Here is a 14,380-nt window from a genome sequence, read left to right as displayed (position 1 = left end):
TCTTTCGAAGTTTAATCTCCAATATATGTCTTTGAGGTTTTTTTTTTTGTTTTTGGCCATAAGAGTAGCCACGACTCGTCCGTTTTAAATGTTTATTCCTCTATTATACTAAAAACTTCTTTAAAGATAAATTGCACAGCAATTTTAATTCCATCCACCAAAACTATCAATCTATTATCTGCATAAATTCTGCACATAACCGCCAACACTTAACTTTTAAAAAATTAGGACAGATATTTCTTTCACCCACTTCTCTATTCCTATAATTAAGGGCCGAACAAACATAAAATTTGAAAAGGACCAAAATTTAATTTTTAAATATACAAAAAATAAATTAAAAATAAAAAAAATTAAACTAAAATTTATACATAATTTATAAAAAAAAAAATTAAAATTTAGGGGCAACACCAATGAGAGGCTCCCCCTGCCGCTAATTCACTCTCATTGGTCCTTATGATTACATTTTTTCCATTCCTTCTATTGAACTATAATCTCTCCTAATTATCTTTTCATAAGATTTTTTCTGTTTTCAAAAGATTTTAGGTTTCTAATCTTCCAAGTCACTTATAACATTGCAAAATAAATATTAATCTATCTTTTTGTATTCATCATCATCTCTCGTTACTTACACCTATATTCAAACAACTCTCTAATGTCCAACGATCTCACCAAACTTACCCCTTTTATACATAAAGCATCTGTCCATAATTTTTTTTATAAATACTCACAATGAACAAAAAGGTGATTCACATCATCATCAGATTTACTACAAAAGATAAATGTTGTTTCGTTTTCTCCAATAATTTTGAGTTTTGCACGTCTTTTTTTTATGTTTAGCTTTTTAAGAATCGCGAGTGATACTATCATCTTAACTCTGGATGGAATGACTCCTTTTCATAAGTTGTGATAACAGTGTAACTTCAAATCTGCAAAGTTGAGTGGTAAAATAGTGGAGCAAGTACCATATGAGAGGGAGGCTCTGAAAAGAGAGAAAAAGATAGTTGAGGGATGAAAAGCTCTATTACCTTTGTCATTACTATTATCCATATATATATAAGAATATTAGACACCTTAACCCCAATAAACTATTAACGGTAGTCTCCTATTCTACAGCAACTAACTATATTATCACATTGTTATCTCCTTGTAAATAGCTTTATCTTGTTGTATATTACACTACACCATATCCGGCAAATAGCAGCGGTTATGCACAGGATAGCAGCGGTTGATATATCCGCTGAAAGATAGCGTGCGGCTAAACCGTTTGCAGCGGTTAATAACAACCGCTGGAACAACCGCTGCTAAATGGTATTTTGCAGCGGTATAATTTTGCAGCGGTTCTTTCCGCTACAAAATCGTAAGAATATGGCTGCTTGGAGATGTCAGCGGTTGTTAACCGCTGCAAAATGCTAGCCGTTGAATTATTCTGTTAAGATATAGAAGCGGATTTAAAACCGCTGCCAAATGTAGAGTTACACTTTTTTTTAAAAAAAAAAAACCCGAATTTACACTAAAATATGCCAATTCTTTTATTCTTTATACGTTCTTCCACTCAGTTGCTTTAATTTATTAAAATAATTAACAGCCAATCAAACTACAACACACGAAACTTTACAAAAATATATGCAAAAGTGAATCATTATAATAGTTATTTGAATTCAGTGCATCGATGACTGTAAACTACAAATAAAGTCACCAAAATGAAAAACTACAAATAAATATCTCAAAAGTCATTATGACAGTGAAAAATTAAAGAGTATTCAGATTCCAACATTCATAATTCAAATCATTAGCTGCCCGCACATCATCTTGAATGGGATGAGGTTGGTGTACTTCTCAAAGAATCCAAATCTGCAGCTATTTCAGGTGGCAAACTACCTCCTTGTTGCTGGATTATGTATCTTAACAAATTTCCCATAGTTTGCATTTTTGCCTTCTCCTCTGCTGCCTCTGCCTCCATTCTCTGTCTCTTTGCCTTTTTCTCTGCTACTGCCTTGAGTTCTGTTTACTCCGCCTTAAGTTTTACAATCTCCATCTGATACTCCTCAATCTGTACACCGTAGTTAGACTGCTGTGTAATGTTACGAAAACACTGACTGGGACATGGACCAAAATTAAGTCCACGAACTCTTCCTGGGTGCTCCTTTCCAAGCACTTGTGCAAGGAAATCATTCTGTGAAAATTCCTTGCTGGAGGGGTCTTGGCTCTCAATATGTTCAATTGCTTTCTGCAAATATGTGAGATCCGGATTTACACTAATTTAAATTCAACGGTAGTAATTGCAAAGAGAAAATTTTAAAAAGTAAAGAACATGATTTACCCCAATCAGACGCGCATCTTCATTCATATACAAACCATTCTTTTTTTTATGACTCATGGTCCATCCCTCTCCTCTACCAATAGGCCTTTCCTATCGTAGCTCCTATAACAATCATCAACAGACAATCATTAAACAGATAACACTATATTACCATAAACACGTCACCATTCTGGAATTGAATTTAAATTAATTACTTCTTCGTGTCTCTTTCTTGCCATCGTTTTAGAATCTCTGGTATGTGTGTACAGTTGCTTTGAACGATTAATGAAATTTTTTTTACACTTTTCCTACACATAAAACGACAAACATAAATGTTATCGGGATAAATTACTACACATTTAATGGTTTTATAAGTCAGGCATGTACAACTTCAGGAAACACAAAAAAGGATAAGGTGATGAACTTTTTGGTAGTAGTTTTTTCACTATCACAATAAATTCAGCATATTTAGTAGTAATTCATGACGATTTAAAATCGAATACAATGAAATATCAACTAAATATTTGTTACCTGTGTGTCCTCATTCAACCGATATTCAAGAAACTTTTTCTAGTGATTTGCCTCTATTCCTGCTGGCTTACGCTTGAGGTTTTTCTCAAAAGTCAGTTCTTCGTCATAAACCTTACGGAACAAATGATTTCTTGCGTTCCTCCAGGAACTTCCTATTCTTTGTACAATTCCCCGCTTTATGATCCCTCTTCCATCATCCTCGTAGTGGAAGACTCGCTACAAGTAGTTCAGATCATAAGATAACACAATAAAGATGATAACGATATTGACATCAGTGCTTTCACACCGTCATTGTAACCATTAACTTTAACTCCAAATCCATTCTACATCACAGAAGAACCTATATACACGATTGATCAACTCAACACACAAATAAATATGATTGAGAACTTTTCACCATGAAAACTTTATCCTAAAGGCTAAGTTCAAAATACAAGTTTGACAACCAATATAAGCATATAAATAGCAAGAATCACCTCCAATATAAGCATGCCTAATCACCTTCAAAGTATGAACTGAATCTCCCTTGCTGGACCAGCTTAGTAGTGATCAAATATATATCACTTCGTTAAATAATGATTCTAGTTACTAATACAATCCGTTAGAACGTTTTGGCAAAGGAACCCTTCAAATCCTATTAAAGGAATCAGGCTGAATCTCTTTTACAATAGCTTTCTACAAGCATGGACTACAATAACAAAGTTGAAATGTGAAGGGGTTTTTGGTCGGGAGGGTTGACAAGGAGCAGACCAATATAGTAAGATAAAGAAAACATATAATAATTAATCACCTTAAACAGACTTACATATTATCAAAAGACACATCATTAGACATGATTGATTCTCGGCAACAAAATTCAAAGAAGTGAACAAAAAAAACTCAACATGCACTATCCTTCTCTAATTTACCAGACTAAAACAAAAAAAATAGAAAACCAAAGAAATCCACCTACTAATAGAGAATAGCAGCACATAAAAACAGCAACCCCATAGCTAGGAAATAATTAAATAATCTCTCAACAAATAATTAAAACCACAAAATATTAAAAATTTCAAAGTTAGGAAGGTAACAGAATCAACTACGAGCAAATGTGTTCCATATTTATTTTCCCCTGACATTTTCATTTAACCGAAAATTATAACCTATAGCTACTCACTTTCTAATTGTTTACAAAAGGAGCAGCTTTAACATTCTCATGAGGTTTATAAGTTTTTTCATTATTATTCTTATTATTATTACTACCACTATTAGTTACATTGCTATACACGAAGGACCGGATTAATTGAGGATTAAGTTATATAATAATGTACTGCAATTTACACTATACAAAAAAGTCATTAGAAATTTATCGATATTCTATAAAAAATATGTATGGTCGATATCATGTGTGTGCATCTTAATCTTTCCTTGTAGTGTTTATTTAATAGATAAAAAAAAGCATTTTACACTAAGTATTGGTAACGCCTTACTTTATAAAAAAAAACAAACTAAACATTACCTTAAACTTGTCAAAGGCATGCTCCTTGGAAGCCTTGCTCATTGTCTTCCAACTTTTTTCACAAATTGGTAACTGTTGAAAATCAGACGCCAATGTCCCCAAGAACTCGCTCAATAGTCCCGCTGCCTGACCAACTTGTTGCAACTCTCTGTTATGGTTTAGCACGATCTTCTTTCCAGGAGGAAGTGCTAATGCCTCCTTAACAATCAGCTCCATACAATAAGTCACACCATTTTCTAACAGAGGGAACAAACTTTAAATGTTAGTTTACTAAGCGAATTAGAATGCACGGAGAAGAGTAATTACACTTTCTAAGAAACAAGCATCAAAAGAATACCATGACATCAACAACCCAATAATCGGTGTCCTTTTTTTTTCCGTTGGCATTGCCTTAGCGTTCAACTTCATGTGCAGCAAATAAGTCGTCCACATGGTCATCGAACGACTCGACCTCATCCACCTCCGGGTCATAGTCTTCATCTTCTGAATGGTCATCTACAACTTCATGTAAATCCGGATGCTTTTTACTTGTCGCATGAGCTCGAGCGTCCCCAATGTCACTTGACGGAGCCAGCTGTGCTTCATTGCGCGGTGGTCTAAACGGTATAGCGTTAACACGGGATTGTCGAGCACCATTGCCAGAATGCGGAGGTGGAGGCACTCTAGCATGTCGCTGTGCACTAGAAGTATTTGCACCTGTATCATGTGTTCCATCCGTGTGCTAAAAACAAAGTAGTTAGTACATCAACCAATTTTTTTTCAGTATTCCCACAAATTATATTGAATAAAAGTATATCCTAAAAGGCAAATGAACATTTGATCTAAGTTGTGCATTAAATAACTCACCAGAGTAGCGTGTGTTTGACTATCAGGGGCAGCTACAGGTCCGGCTACAGTACTAATGGTGTACCGAGATTTCCTTGGCATTTGACTATTCCTTTACACAACACAAGGTCAGTAGACAATTAGCAAGAGAACAACAATGCAAAACTCAATAGTGCACAATGATTATATCAATTACTTGAATCAAGTTTCAAACAATATAGTACACTATTTAACAATTTTAATGTCTGAATAGTAATAAATAAATGAAATTAATTAATCAAGAAAAGTTTGGTATCTACTTTTAAAGGTGCTAATATATGAGACAAACTTGGTGGTGTTAAAGATGACATGACAAAAATTTTTTATCCCAAAAAATAAGTCTCCAATTGATGTGAGAAATTAATGAAACTGCAACCTTGATTAAATCAAGGCAAAGCGAGCATTACAGTTGTCGGTAAATAGAATCATACGACCTTTAAACATCTATCGCATTAAATTTTCCCTAAACAAGTCATGTCCAGTTTTGAGGCCTTAATCCAAAGATTGGGGGTAAGAGTCAGTGAATATTGATATTTATTCAACCTTTATATAGCGAGAATTTTTAGAAGTAAATCTAATTAATTTTGTAAATGTTTGAATGCAAAGTAACTGGGCTATCTTGCAAGTAAAGTAGCAGATCATCAAGAACCAAAGGGAGAAAAATTAAGTATCAACACATGTGGGGCATTGCAATTTCAGCTTCAGACAACAAAATTACTACAATATTAACTCAAATATATACATGCATGAGATCTCAAATATTTTAACACTAAAGACACTAAAGCAGGAATGATGAATGACTCATTATTAATTTCATTACATATTATATTTTAATGTCATATGATAATATATACATTGTGTTAGAGATAGGTTCAAACTAAATGGAAAAAGCTACTGTATATAGAAGTACAAATGCAATGATTTGGTTATTGATTTCAAGGGATAATAATATGAATATATATAGGCCTTTTTATTGCATACATCATATTCAATACAGGATCAAAGTCTGATTTTGTTAACCCTCCCTGTCCAAACCAAAGGAACAAGCAAATCCAACAAAAGAAAAACGAAGCTTATAATTAGCTTATAATTTTTATGTGGAGAAAATTTAAAAAACAAAAAAGCAAATCAACATAAACAAAAGGAACAGCAAAATTTCAGAGCTCAAGCTCAACAAAAAGCAGCAAAGGACTTAAACAAAAAAGGAGAAGAAAAGAAACACCAAGAACAATCAAATCTTGGAGAAAATGGATGAATGAATAACAATAATAAAATCATATCTTGTTCCTAAATATAAAAACACAATCACAGATTAGTGGTTAGAGACAGAATTAAGTATGAAAATCATTTAATCAAAATGCAACTCAAACTCACGAATCCCAGTACCAATATCTCAACAATATCTCAGATATTCGAACAAATTGCAATCCAAACTCAAGAATAGCATGATAGCATGATGAAAATAATGCAAAACAGTAATTTGTACGCACAATCCAATTGATTCGGTAAGCATATGACAGCAAAATCAGATACGACATAGTGGATTAATAGGATTAAACAATCTCAATAGTTCCAGCAACAATTTCAGCAATTTTTCAATAAAGTAGTAAATTTTTTAGCAATTTTTTAGTATGACTCAGATTCTCTACCTAATACCTGACTCAACACAAATAAACAAATAACTAAAATAAAATAAAAAAACACTAAGAGATACTTAATAATATGAGTCTAAGTATATGCAATGAAAACTTTGTTATGATGATTCAAAGAACTTGGAAAAGCTAACTGAATTCAATTTATCTTCACGTCCAAGTTACATGCTTATCTTTGTTATTTGGAACTATGTTGCAGGAACAACAAAAACAAATGCAAAAGTAAAAGAAAATCTGTTACATAGGAGAAATCATCATCAACCTAAGCATGAAATGCAGAAAGATAGACACTACAGGAATTAAATACATAAGAATGAACAAAAGGAAAAATGAAGTAAAATACATTGACCTTAGGTGACTGAGCAGAAAATATAGAGCTAAAAACCACTGTTTCAGAATCACTTCAACCCTTTAACTAAATTTAAGAGCCTTCTTCTCAATGATTAAGAAGACATGATTACTGTGCAGAGGAGTAGGCTCAGTATTCGTGAAAAAATTATACAAAATAAGAATTATAAAGTGGTTCGGGGTGAAGGAGGCGCAGAGTATGTTAACAAGACGGGAGAGAGTGACTGTTAAAATATTGGGTGATTTTTTGAAATCCTAACAACTTCATCTCAATCAGATTTTTGCCGTTTACTTAACTACCTTATTTGATTTCAAATTTAAAATTTTAATTTATTGGATTTGAGTAGCCCGTTTCTACTTCTAATAAATTCAACCTTTTATATAATTAATTTATCCTTTTAATTAATTATTTGTATCTGAACAAATGCCTTCTGTTAAAAAAGTGATTGTAAATCTGGTCAATGATGGCAAATTCGATTTTTTTTTTCTTATCTTCAAAACAAATTTGATTATTAGTTATATTTTAAAGGTGTTTGGTCATCTATATAATAACATATTTCATCCCATATAATTGTAAACTCAAAAATATCCACTCTTTGTCTTTTCAAATGTTAGGAGCCAACACCAGTCTTCTGTGAGTTTCATCAATTTCCAACTACACGTTCATCCAGGTATCACCATTTTCAGTGTTAGATACTAATCTCTTCTCCAATTTTTAAACTCAAATTTTCGATGTTCTTAATTTTTCAAGTAAGTAAAAATCTCATTAATAGATTTTTTAAACAAATTTTATTCATTCGTATGATCATATTGGTTGTTTTATCCTATTAGCTCCGTTTTTGTTTTTAAAAATATTTGCTATGCTCCAAACTAAATCTTTTAACTTTATCGCGCGAAACTCTTTAGATATTAATTGCTTCACCTAATTTTTTAAAGAGGTTTCTAAAAACTCTCCTATACAATAAGAAAACTCCAAATTTTTTAATTTTATCTCATCGTGTCAGTTTTTATATTACATCAAACAAAATAAATAAGTATTATATAATGTGCAATTATTTTTGTTATCTCTAACAAATCTAAGTTGTTTATCTTCCACATCAAAATCGGAACAATCAAAGACAATCTCTGCAACAAATAAATAAGAAAGATCTTTATGCCTTTTACACACAATCATGTTACCTCTCTAATAGTGTAACTTTTTCCTATAGATTTAAATTTATATTTTAAATATGCAATAATTTACAAAATAAATTAGTTGCAATTTTAAATAAGATTTAATAATACTAACAAGTAACAACAACAGTAACAATAAGTCCTCCAAATTTCTTTAATTAAGGCGATGCATTATTATAAAGGATAGTCAAATAAAACACAATAAATTAAGTATGGGACTCAAAATGATTTTCACATATCAAAATAGTTTTACATAATATAAAATTATAACTTTGATTTTAAGCTAATTTTTGAAGTATTATCAAAATTTATAGTCATCAATTACAGATACCATAATCATCATCATATGATTTATCTTTGTACATAGCTTCTAGCATTATTAAACTTAAAGCCATCGATTAAGCTTTCATATGTCGTTCATCCAAAATATAATAATAATTTTAAGAGACAGTGAACTAATTTATTTATTATGGACTAATTTATCTAATATTATCCATTTAGATATCAGTAAAGAATTCTTGACTGCACAAGCCTAACGGCTTTATTTCTTTTGTTTAATTGAAACCAAATTACAAACATGGTATAACAAGGAACTAGACTTAGCGTATCACTAAAATAGAGTTACATAAACATTAAAACTAAAAATAAAAAAGCATGAATATTGAGTTAAATAAACAAACAAAAATCAGTTAAAAAAAGCATGCATATTTAGTTAAATAAATAGAGAAAAATACTTGGAAACTCGACCAAATGTCAACGTTGATGGAGGGGAGACAGAGCCACCGAGTGATCAAGGCAAGTAGCAGTATTAGAGCACCTTCAGACCGAGAAACGAACAGAGCTTGCGACAGCTTCGGTGCGCGAGGGAGGCTTCGCGGTGACCACAATGGCTGCTTAATGGAAGGGAATGAGGGTTGCGACGGAGGGAAAGGGAGCGACCTGAGGACCAACGGTGGCGGCACGTGGATATGGCTGGCCGCAGGTGAAGGGCGACGCACGCTGGAGGAGATTTGGCGGAAACCTTCGCGTGAGGGCGGCGCTCTGAACTTTAGAAGCTGGATCTCTTCATTTCTCTTGGAGTGGGCTCTAAGTAGGGTTAAATGTTGGCTGAAATGGCAACATTGTGATGTTGCTTCAAAAAGCCGGCCAGATGACGGTTCAGTTCGTCAGAACCGGATCTCGGCCAATTCATCGGTTTAATTTCGGTTTTTAAAATATCCAATTTTTGCTTAATCAACCGAGTACATTTAAGAAAATAATAAAAAAGAAAATAAGTCTGTTTGATTATGCCGAAAGTAATTTTTGGTTAATTAGCTAATGTTTATAAATATGTTATACTAAAAATTTTAATGATGATTTCAATATATATTTTTTCGATTAATCATGTTCTATATAAGAAAAAACAATAAATAGGTTTTGTGTACCTTTCATATTGTTGATCTCTTTTTTTCTATTTTTAAGTGTGTTGTATGTGAAATATGTTATTTAAGATAAACTATTCCTTAATTATTGGTTTAGAATATAATCATCTTATATTATTTTTTATGATAAAACTTTTTGAAAATATTTGGATGAAGAGAATAATTTTTTGGACGTAATTTTTTGTTTACTAACTCTTTTACTTCTATTTGATACACATTTCACACTATTTTTTTTGACATCTTTGACCTACAAACATAAGGTGCGTAATGAGTTATGTGTATATGTTGTACTATTTAGAGTATCTTGGATTCATTAGTTCCCTTATTGGTTTGTCATGATAATATTCTCAATGTGTGTCTTGATTATTTATTTTTAAGAAATGGTCATTTATTAATGAATATCGTTATTATTTGACATATTGAATTAATATTTAGCTTATTCATTTTCTAATTATAAATATTAATCCAAGATTATAAAAATTGTAAGACTTAATTAAAATAGTTTGACTCATTTTTTATGGCTTTGATGTGTTTCTCTGCTGAGTACTAATTAGTAGTCACTCTATTGATGATTTGTAATTTATACCAAAAAAAATTTCTGGTGAGTTACATCATTTTAAAGAATTTTTTTATTATACATATTATTAAAGAATTTATTATTATAGAAGTTACTTCATATTTTTAATCTCTTTTTATGTTCTCTTTAATCAGTCAATACCATATACAGGAACGGATCCAGAAATTTTAATATGCAAGGGCCAAATTTTAGATAACTTTTTTCATTCCATAAAATGGTTAACATATAGTTATTAGAGTTGGTTTTTGGAAATATATATATATATATATATATATATATATATATAATTTTTTTTCACAATTTTATTTTTAATATGATAATTACATAAAAGAAATATAACAATATCAAGAGTACATTATAAAATTATAAAAAATCAATAATTTATAGCGAGTTTCTTTTAAAAATTATCACATATCTTATTATTCAAAAAATAATTCTTTCAAAAATTTTAAAAATTTGAAAATAAATTATAAATTAATAATTATTTGAAAGACACAGTACTCTTATAGATACAAGATATAAGATATCTTTATATTATTTTTTCTTTTAAGAACGTAAATTTAGAAGAAAAATGAGTAATTTTTACAAGAAACATAATATCTAAAGTACATAATGTGATTACCAAAATATAATTACATAAGTCATTTTTAATATAATAATATAAATATTAAATATAGTATTATAAAAAAATAAATGATGTTTTTAAAAATAAATATAGATTATTATATAAAAACTAATTTGAAAGGCACAAAGACTTGAGGGTATGATATTAAATTAGTTAAGTAAAAAATATTAGTGAATTAAACTATTAAGATAGTAAAATTACATATAAAACTATTAAATTATGTAATATTTTTTTATTCTTAAAATACATATCTCATATATAAGTATAGTTTCTTAAAATTCGAGGGGGTCGAGGCCACTACTCGCCCCCCTCTAAGAAAGCTAGAAAAAAATAGCTCTAGAAAATACAAAAAAATTAAAACTAATGCTAAAATTTTTTATTAACATACCTAAAATAAAACATAGAAATAAACCTTGAATATAAATAAGAGTACAGAAATTTTGAATTCCCTCTTATAAAAAGGTTTATAGGAGGAGTGTTTTACGTACAAAAAATTTTCGTAAGGTAATCCATGAATGAACTTATATGAATGACTATTATATGTAAAAATGAATCTTGTTATTTTTTGCCAAAAAGTAATTGGCGTAAATTTTATCGTCGTATTATAATTGTAATTATGTGGCATTTTTTTTATTCTATATTAGTTTTATATTCTACCTTTACTGCACATTTTAGTATAAATTTTAGGTTAAATTACACAGTTAGTCCCTACACTTTCAGTGAAATTGCAAATTGGTCCCTATAATTTAAAAGTTTGTAATTGGGTCCCTGAAGTAAATTAAAATTTGTAATTAGATCCTCAATAACGTTTACCGTAAAAAAAATGCACATTTACCATAATGTCCTCTTCTTCCTCTTTTTCTCCTTTTTTTTTCTTCCTCCTCTCTTCAGAATTTTTTTGTTATTCTTTTTTAATAACAACAATAGGGCTTCAACAACAACAATCCCAGAAAGATAACATTTTAACAAATCAAACAATCAGAAATTCAACTCAACAACCAAATCAACACACAACAACCATAAAATCAAAAAATAAATCAAAATCAGAAACTGGAGCAGTCACAAAAATAAAAGCAGAGGCAGTAACAGAAGAAGAAGCAGAGGCTCAAGCAGAAGAAGAAGCAGAGACAGTCACAGAGGAAGAAGCAGCGCCGGCGGGGTCCCCCTCCAAGCTTAGCCGGCGCCGTCCCCCTCCCCCTCTCCCCTCCCCCCTTCCCCCTCTTCATTTCCCCTTTTCCCTCTCCCTCCCCTCCCCCTTCACGTTTCCTTTCGGCTCCCCCTCCCCCAACCCCCAAAACGCGTTTCCTTCCCCCTATGCCACTTTTTCTTGTTGCTGCTATAATCTGTGCTCCTTGGAGAATCAGATTAATTGCTTCCAATAAACAAGTCTCAATAATTAAAATCTAAATTTACTTTATCTACTATGAGTTAAAATTTCAGATTCAGAAAATTGAAGAAAAATATGAGGTCTAACATTTCAAGCAGAAGCAGAGAGAAAGGTTGAGTAAGAATAACAGAAAGAGAAGCTTTGAGAGCTTGAGAGGGAGACAAGAGGTTGTCTTCCCTGGAAAGGAAGCAAACAACATCAACCATGCACACTTTGCCAACGCATCTACAACACTCTCCTCCTTCTACTTCTCCTTCTTCTTGGAGATTCAGATTTCAACAAAATGAGGTTTACGATGGAGTTAGGTTTCCCGATCCAAAGCTCCTCTGACTTCAACAATGTCATAGAAGCCTTCGGCTAGGAGGAGTTCCCCTACCACGGTGGCGCCGCTCCCCACAGCAACGTTATTTGCCGTGTGTTCACCGCCAATGAGTCCCCATCGAAGCCGTTCCCGAAGTAGTCTTCACAGGAGCAGGTAAGAAGGGAGAATTAGCCATGGCTTTGAAGAGTGATGGTGTGATTGTTGTTGTTGCTGTGATCTTAAGAGAGGAACTTGATTGTGAAGGTTGGCATTAGAGCGTAAAGAATTGAAAGAGTATGTGAGGAAGTAAAGGAAGAGAGAAATGGAGTTGAAGATGAAGAGGAAGAGGAGACATGAGCGTAAAGAATTGTTGTTGTTCCTTCAATTCATGACGCTGGGGAGGGGGTGGGATGGGTTAGGGATTTTTTCTCTGTTTTGGAAAGTGGAGAAGTGACAGTCAGAAGGTTGAGGAGGGGGTGGGATGGGTTAGGGATTTTTTTGTCATTTTTAAATAGTTAAATTATAGTGTTGGTCCCTATACTTTTACTAAAATTGCAAATTAGTCCTTACTGTTAAACACGTGCAACTCACATGCTTAAAATAGCGAATATACTGAGGAATATTCTGTTAAATCAAACGGTGTTTGAACGGTAGGGACCCAATTACAAATTTTAATTTATTTCAGGGAGCCAATTACAAACTTTTAAACTATAGGGACCAATTTGCAATTTCACTGAAAATGTAGGGACTAACTGTGTAATTTAACCTAAATTTTAATGTTCGTAGTTGCACACGTATTTTACCATACATGTTATGTTTTTAGAACGGTATTTCTTATATCATACGGAATGAATACAGTAAGATACTTAACATTATTTTAGTGATGAAAAAGTTGTATCACATTAATTATTAAGCCATATGTTTGGTGTATAATAGATATGGACAAAACCTGGATTCTTAAGCCATGAGATAGCATAGAATATAGGCGAGGACTTAATAAGTTTCTAGACTTTGCATTTCCAAATAAATCGTTGGATAACATGATAAAGTGTCCATGCCCTCAATGTGGGTTTTAATTTATGCAAACAAGAAAGGATGCGTACGACCACCTGTTGATAAAGCCCTTTCCCGCTGGCTATACTTTGTGGTTGTGTCATGGTGAGAAACCAACTGAGGAGAGCTCTACTTGCACACCGATAGTTGAGAAACCTACACCCGAGGTGAATCCATATCTTCAAATGGTGCACGAGGCATTTAACTTCACAATGCCTCCTGGAAGTGAGGAGACCATAACAGCGGATCCTATAGAAGATGATGACATAGAGTTGCCGTACTTGTACAATGGTCCAACTCGTAAGGCACAGGATTTTGCCGATCTTCTTGCGGATGGAGCGGAGGAATTATATCCCGGCTGCTCAAAATACTCGAAATTGTCTTTCCTAATGAAGCTTTATCACATTAACTGTATGTGTGGTGTGAGTGACAAGGATATGTCGATGATTTTGGACTTATTGCGGGATGCATTTGAGCAAGCCAAATTCCCGTCCATTTTGTATGAAGCCAAGAAAACTATCCAAAAGTTGGGGATCGAGTACAAAAAGGTAGATGCATGCCCGAATGATTGCATGTTGTATCGGGGTGAGGATGAGGACGCGACCAAATGCAAGCAGTGTGGGACTTCACGATGGAAGCAGAAGACGCGAA

The 14,380-nt window shown here is 32.4% G+C and overlaps 1 protein-coding gene across 1 annotated transcript; it reads right to left on the bottom strand.

Annotated features, from left to right (window-relative positions):
- Positions 1-1,176: 1,176 nt before the first annotated feature.
- Positions 1,177-4,544, bottom strand: LOC148570462 (uncharacterized). The gene is made up of 5 exons (XM_088507050.1): positions 4,329-4,544; positions 2,882-3,046; positions 2,515-2,607; positions 2,027-2,227; positions 1,177-1,347 (listed from the first exon to the last, which is right to left on the bottom strand). The coding sequence occupies exons 1-5, from the start codon at positions 4,542-4,544 to the stop codon at positions 1,177-1,179; spliced, it is 846 nt and encodes a 281-aa protein (XP_088363176.1).
- Positions 4,545-14,380: the final 9,836 nt, after the last annotated feature.

The sequence above is a fragment of the Arachis ipaensis genome, chromosome B3, assembly GCF_059453495.1.
Source record: "Arachis ipaensis isolate K30076 ecotype BB chromosome B3, ASM5945349v1, whole genome shotgun sequence".
Classification (NCBI taxonomy): Eukaryota; Viridiplantae; Streptophyta; class Magnoliopsida; order Fabales; family Fabaceae; genus Arachis; species Arachis ipaensis.
The sequence above is the reverse complement of the archived record's forward strand: the minus strand, read 5'-3'. Positions and strand labels throughout refer to the sequence as shown.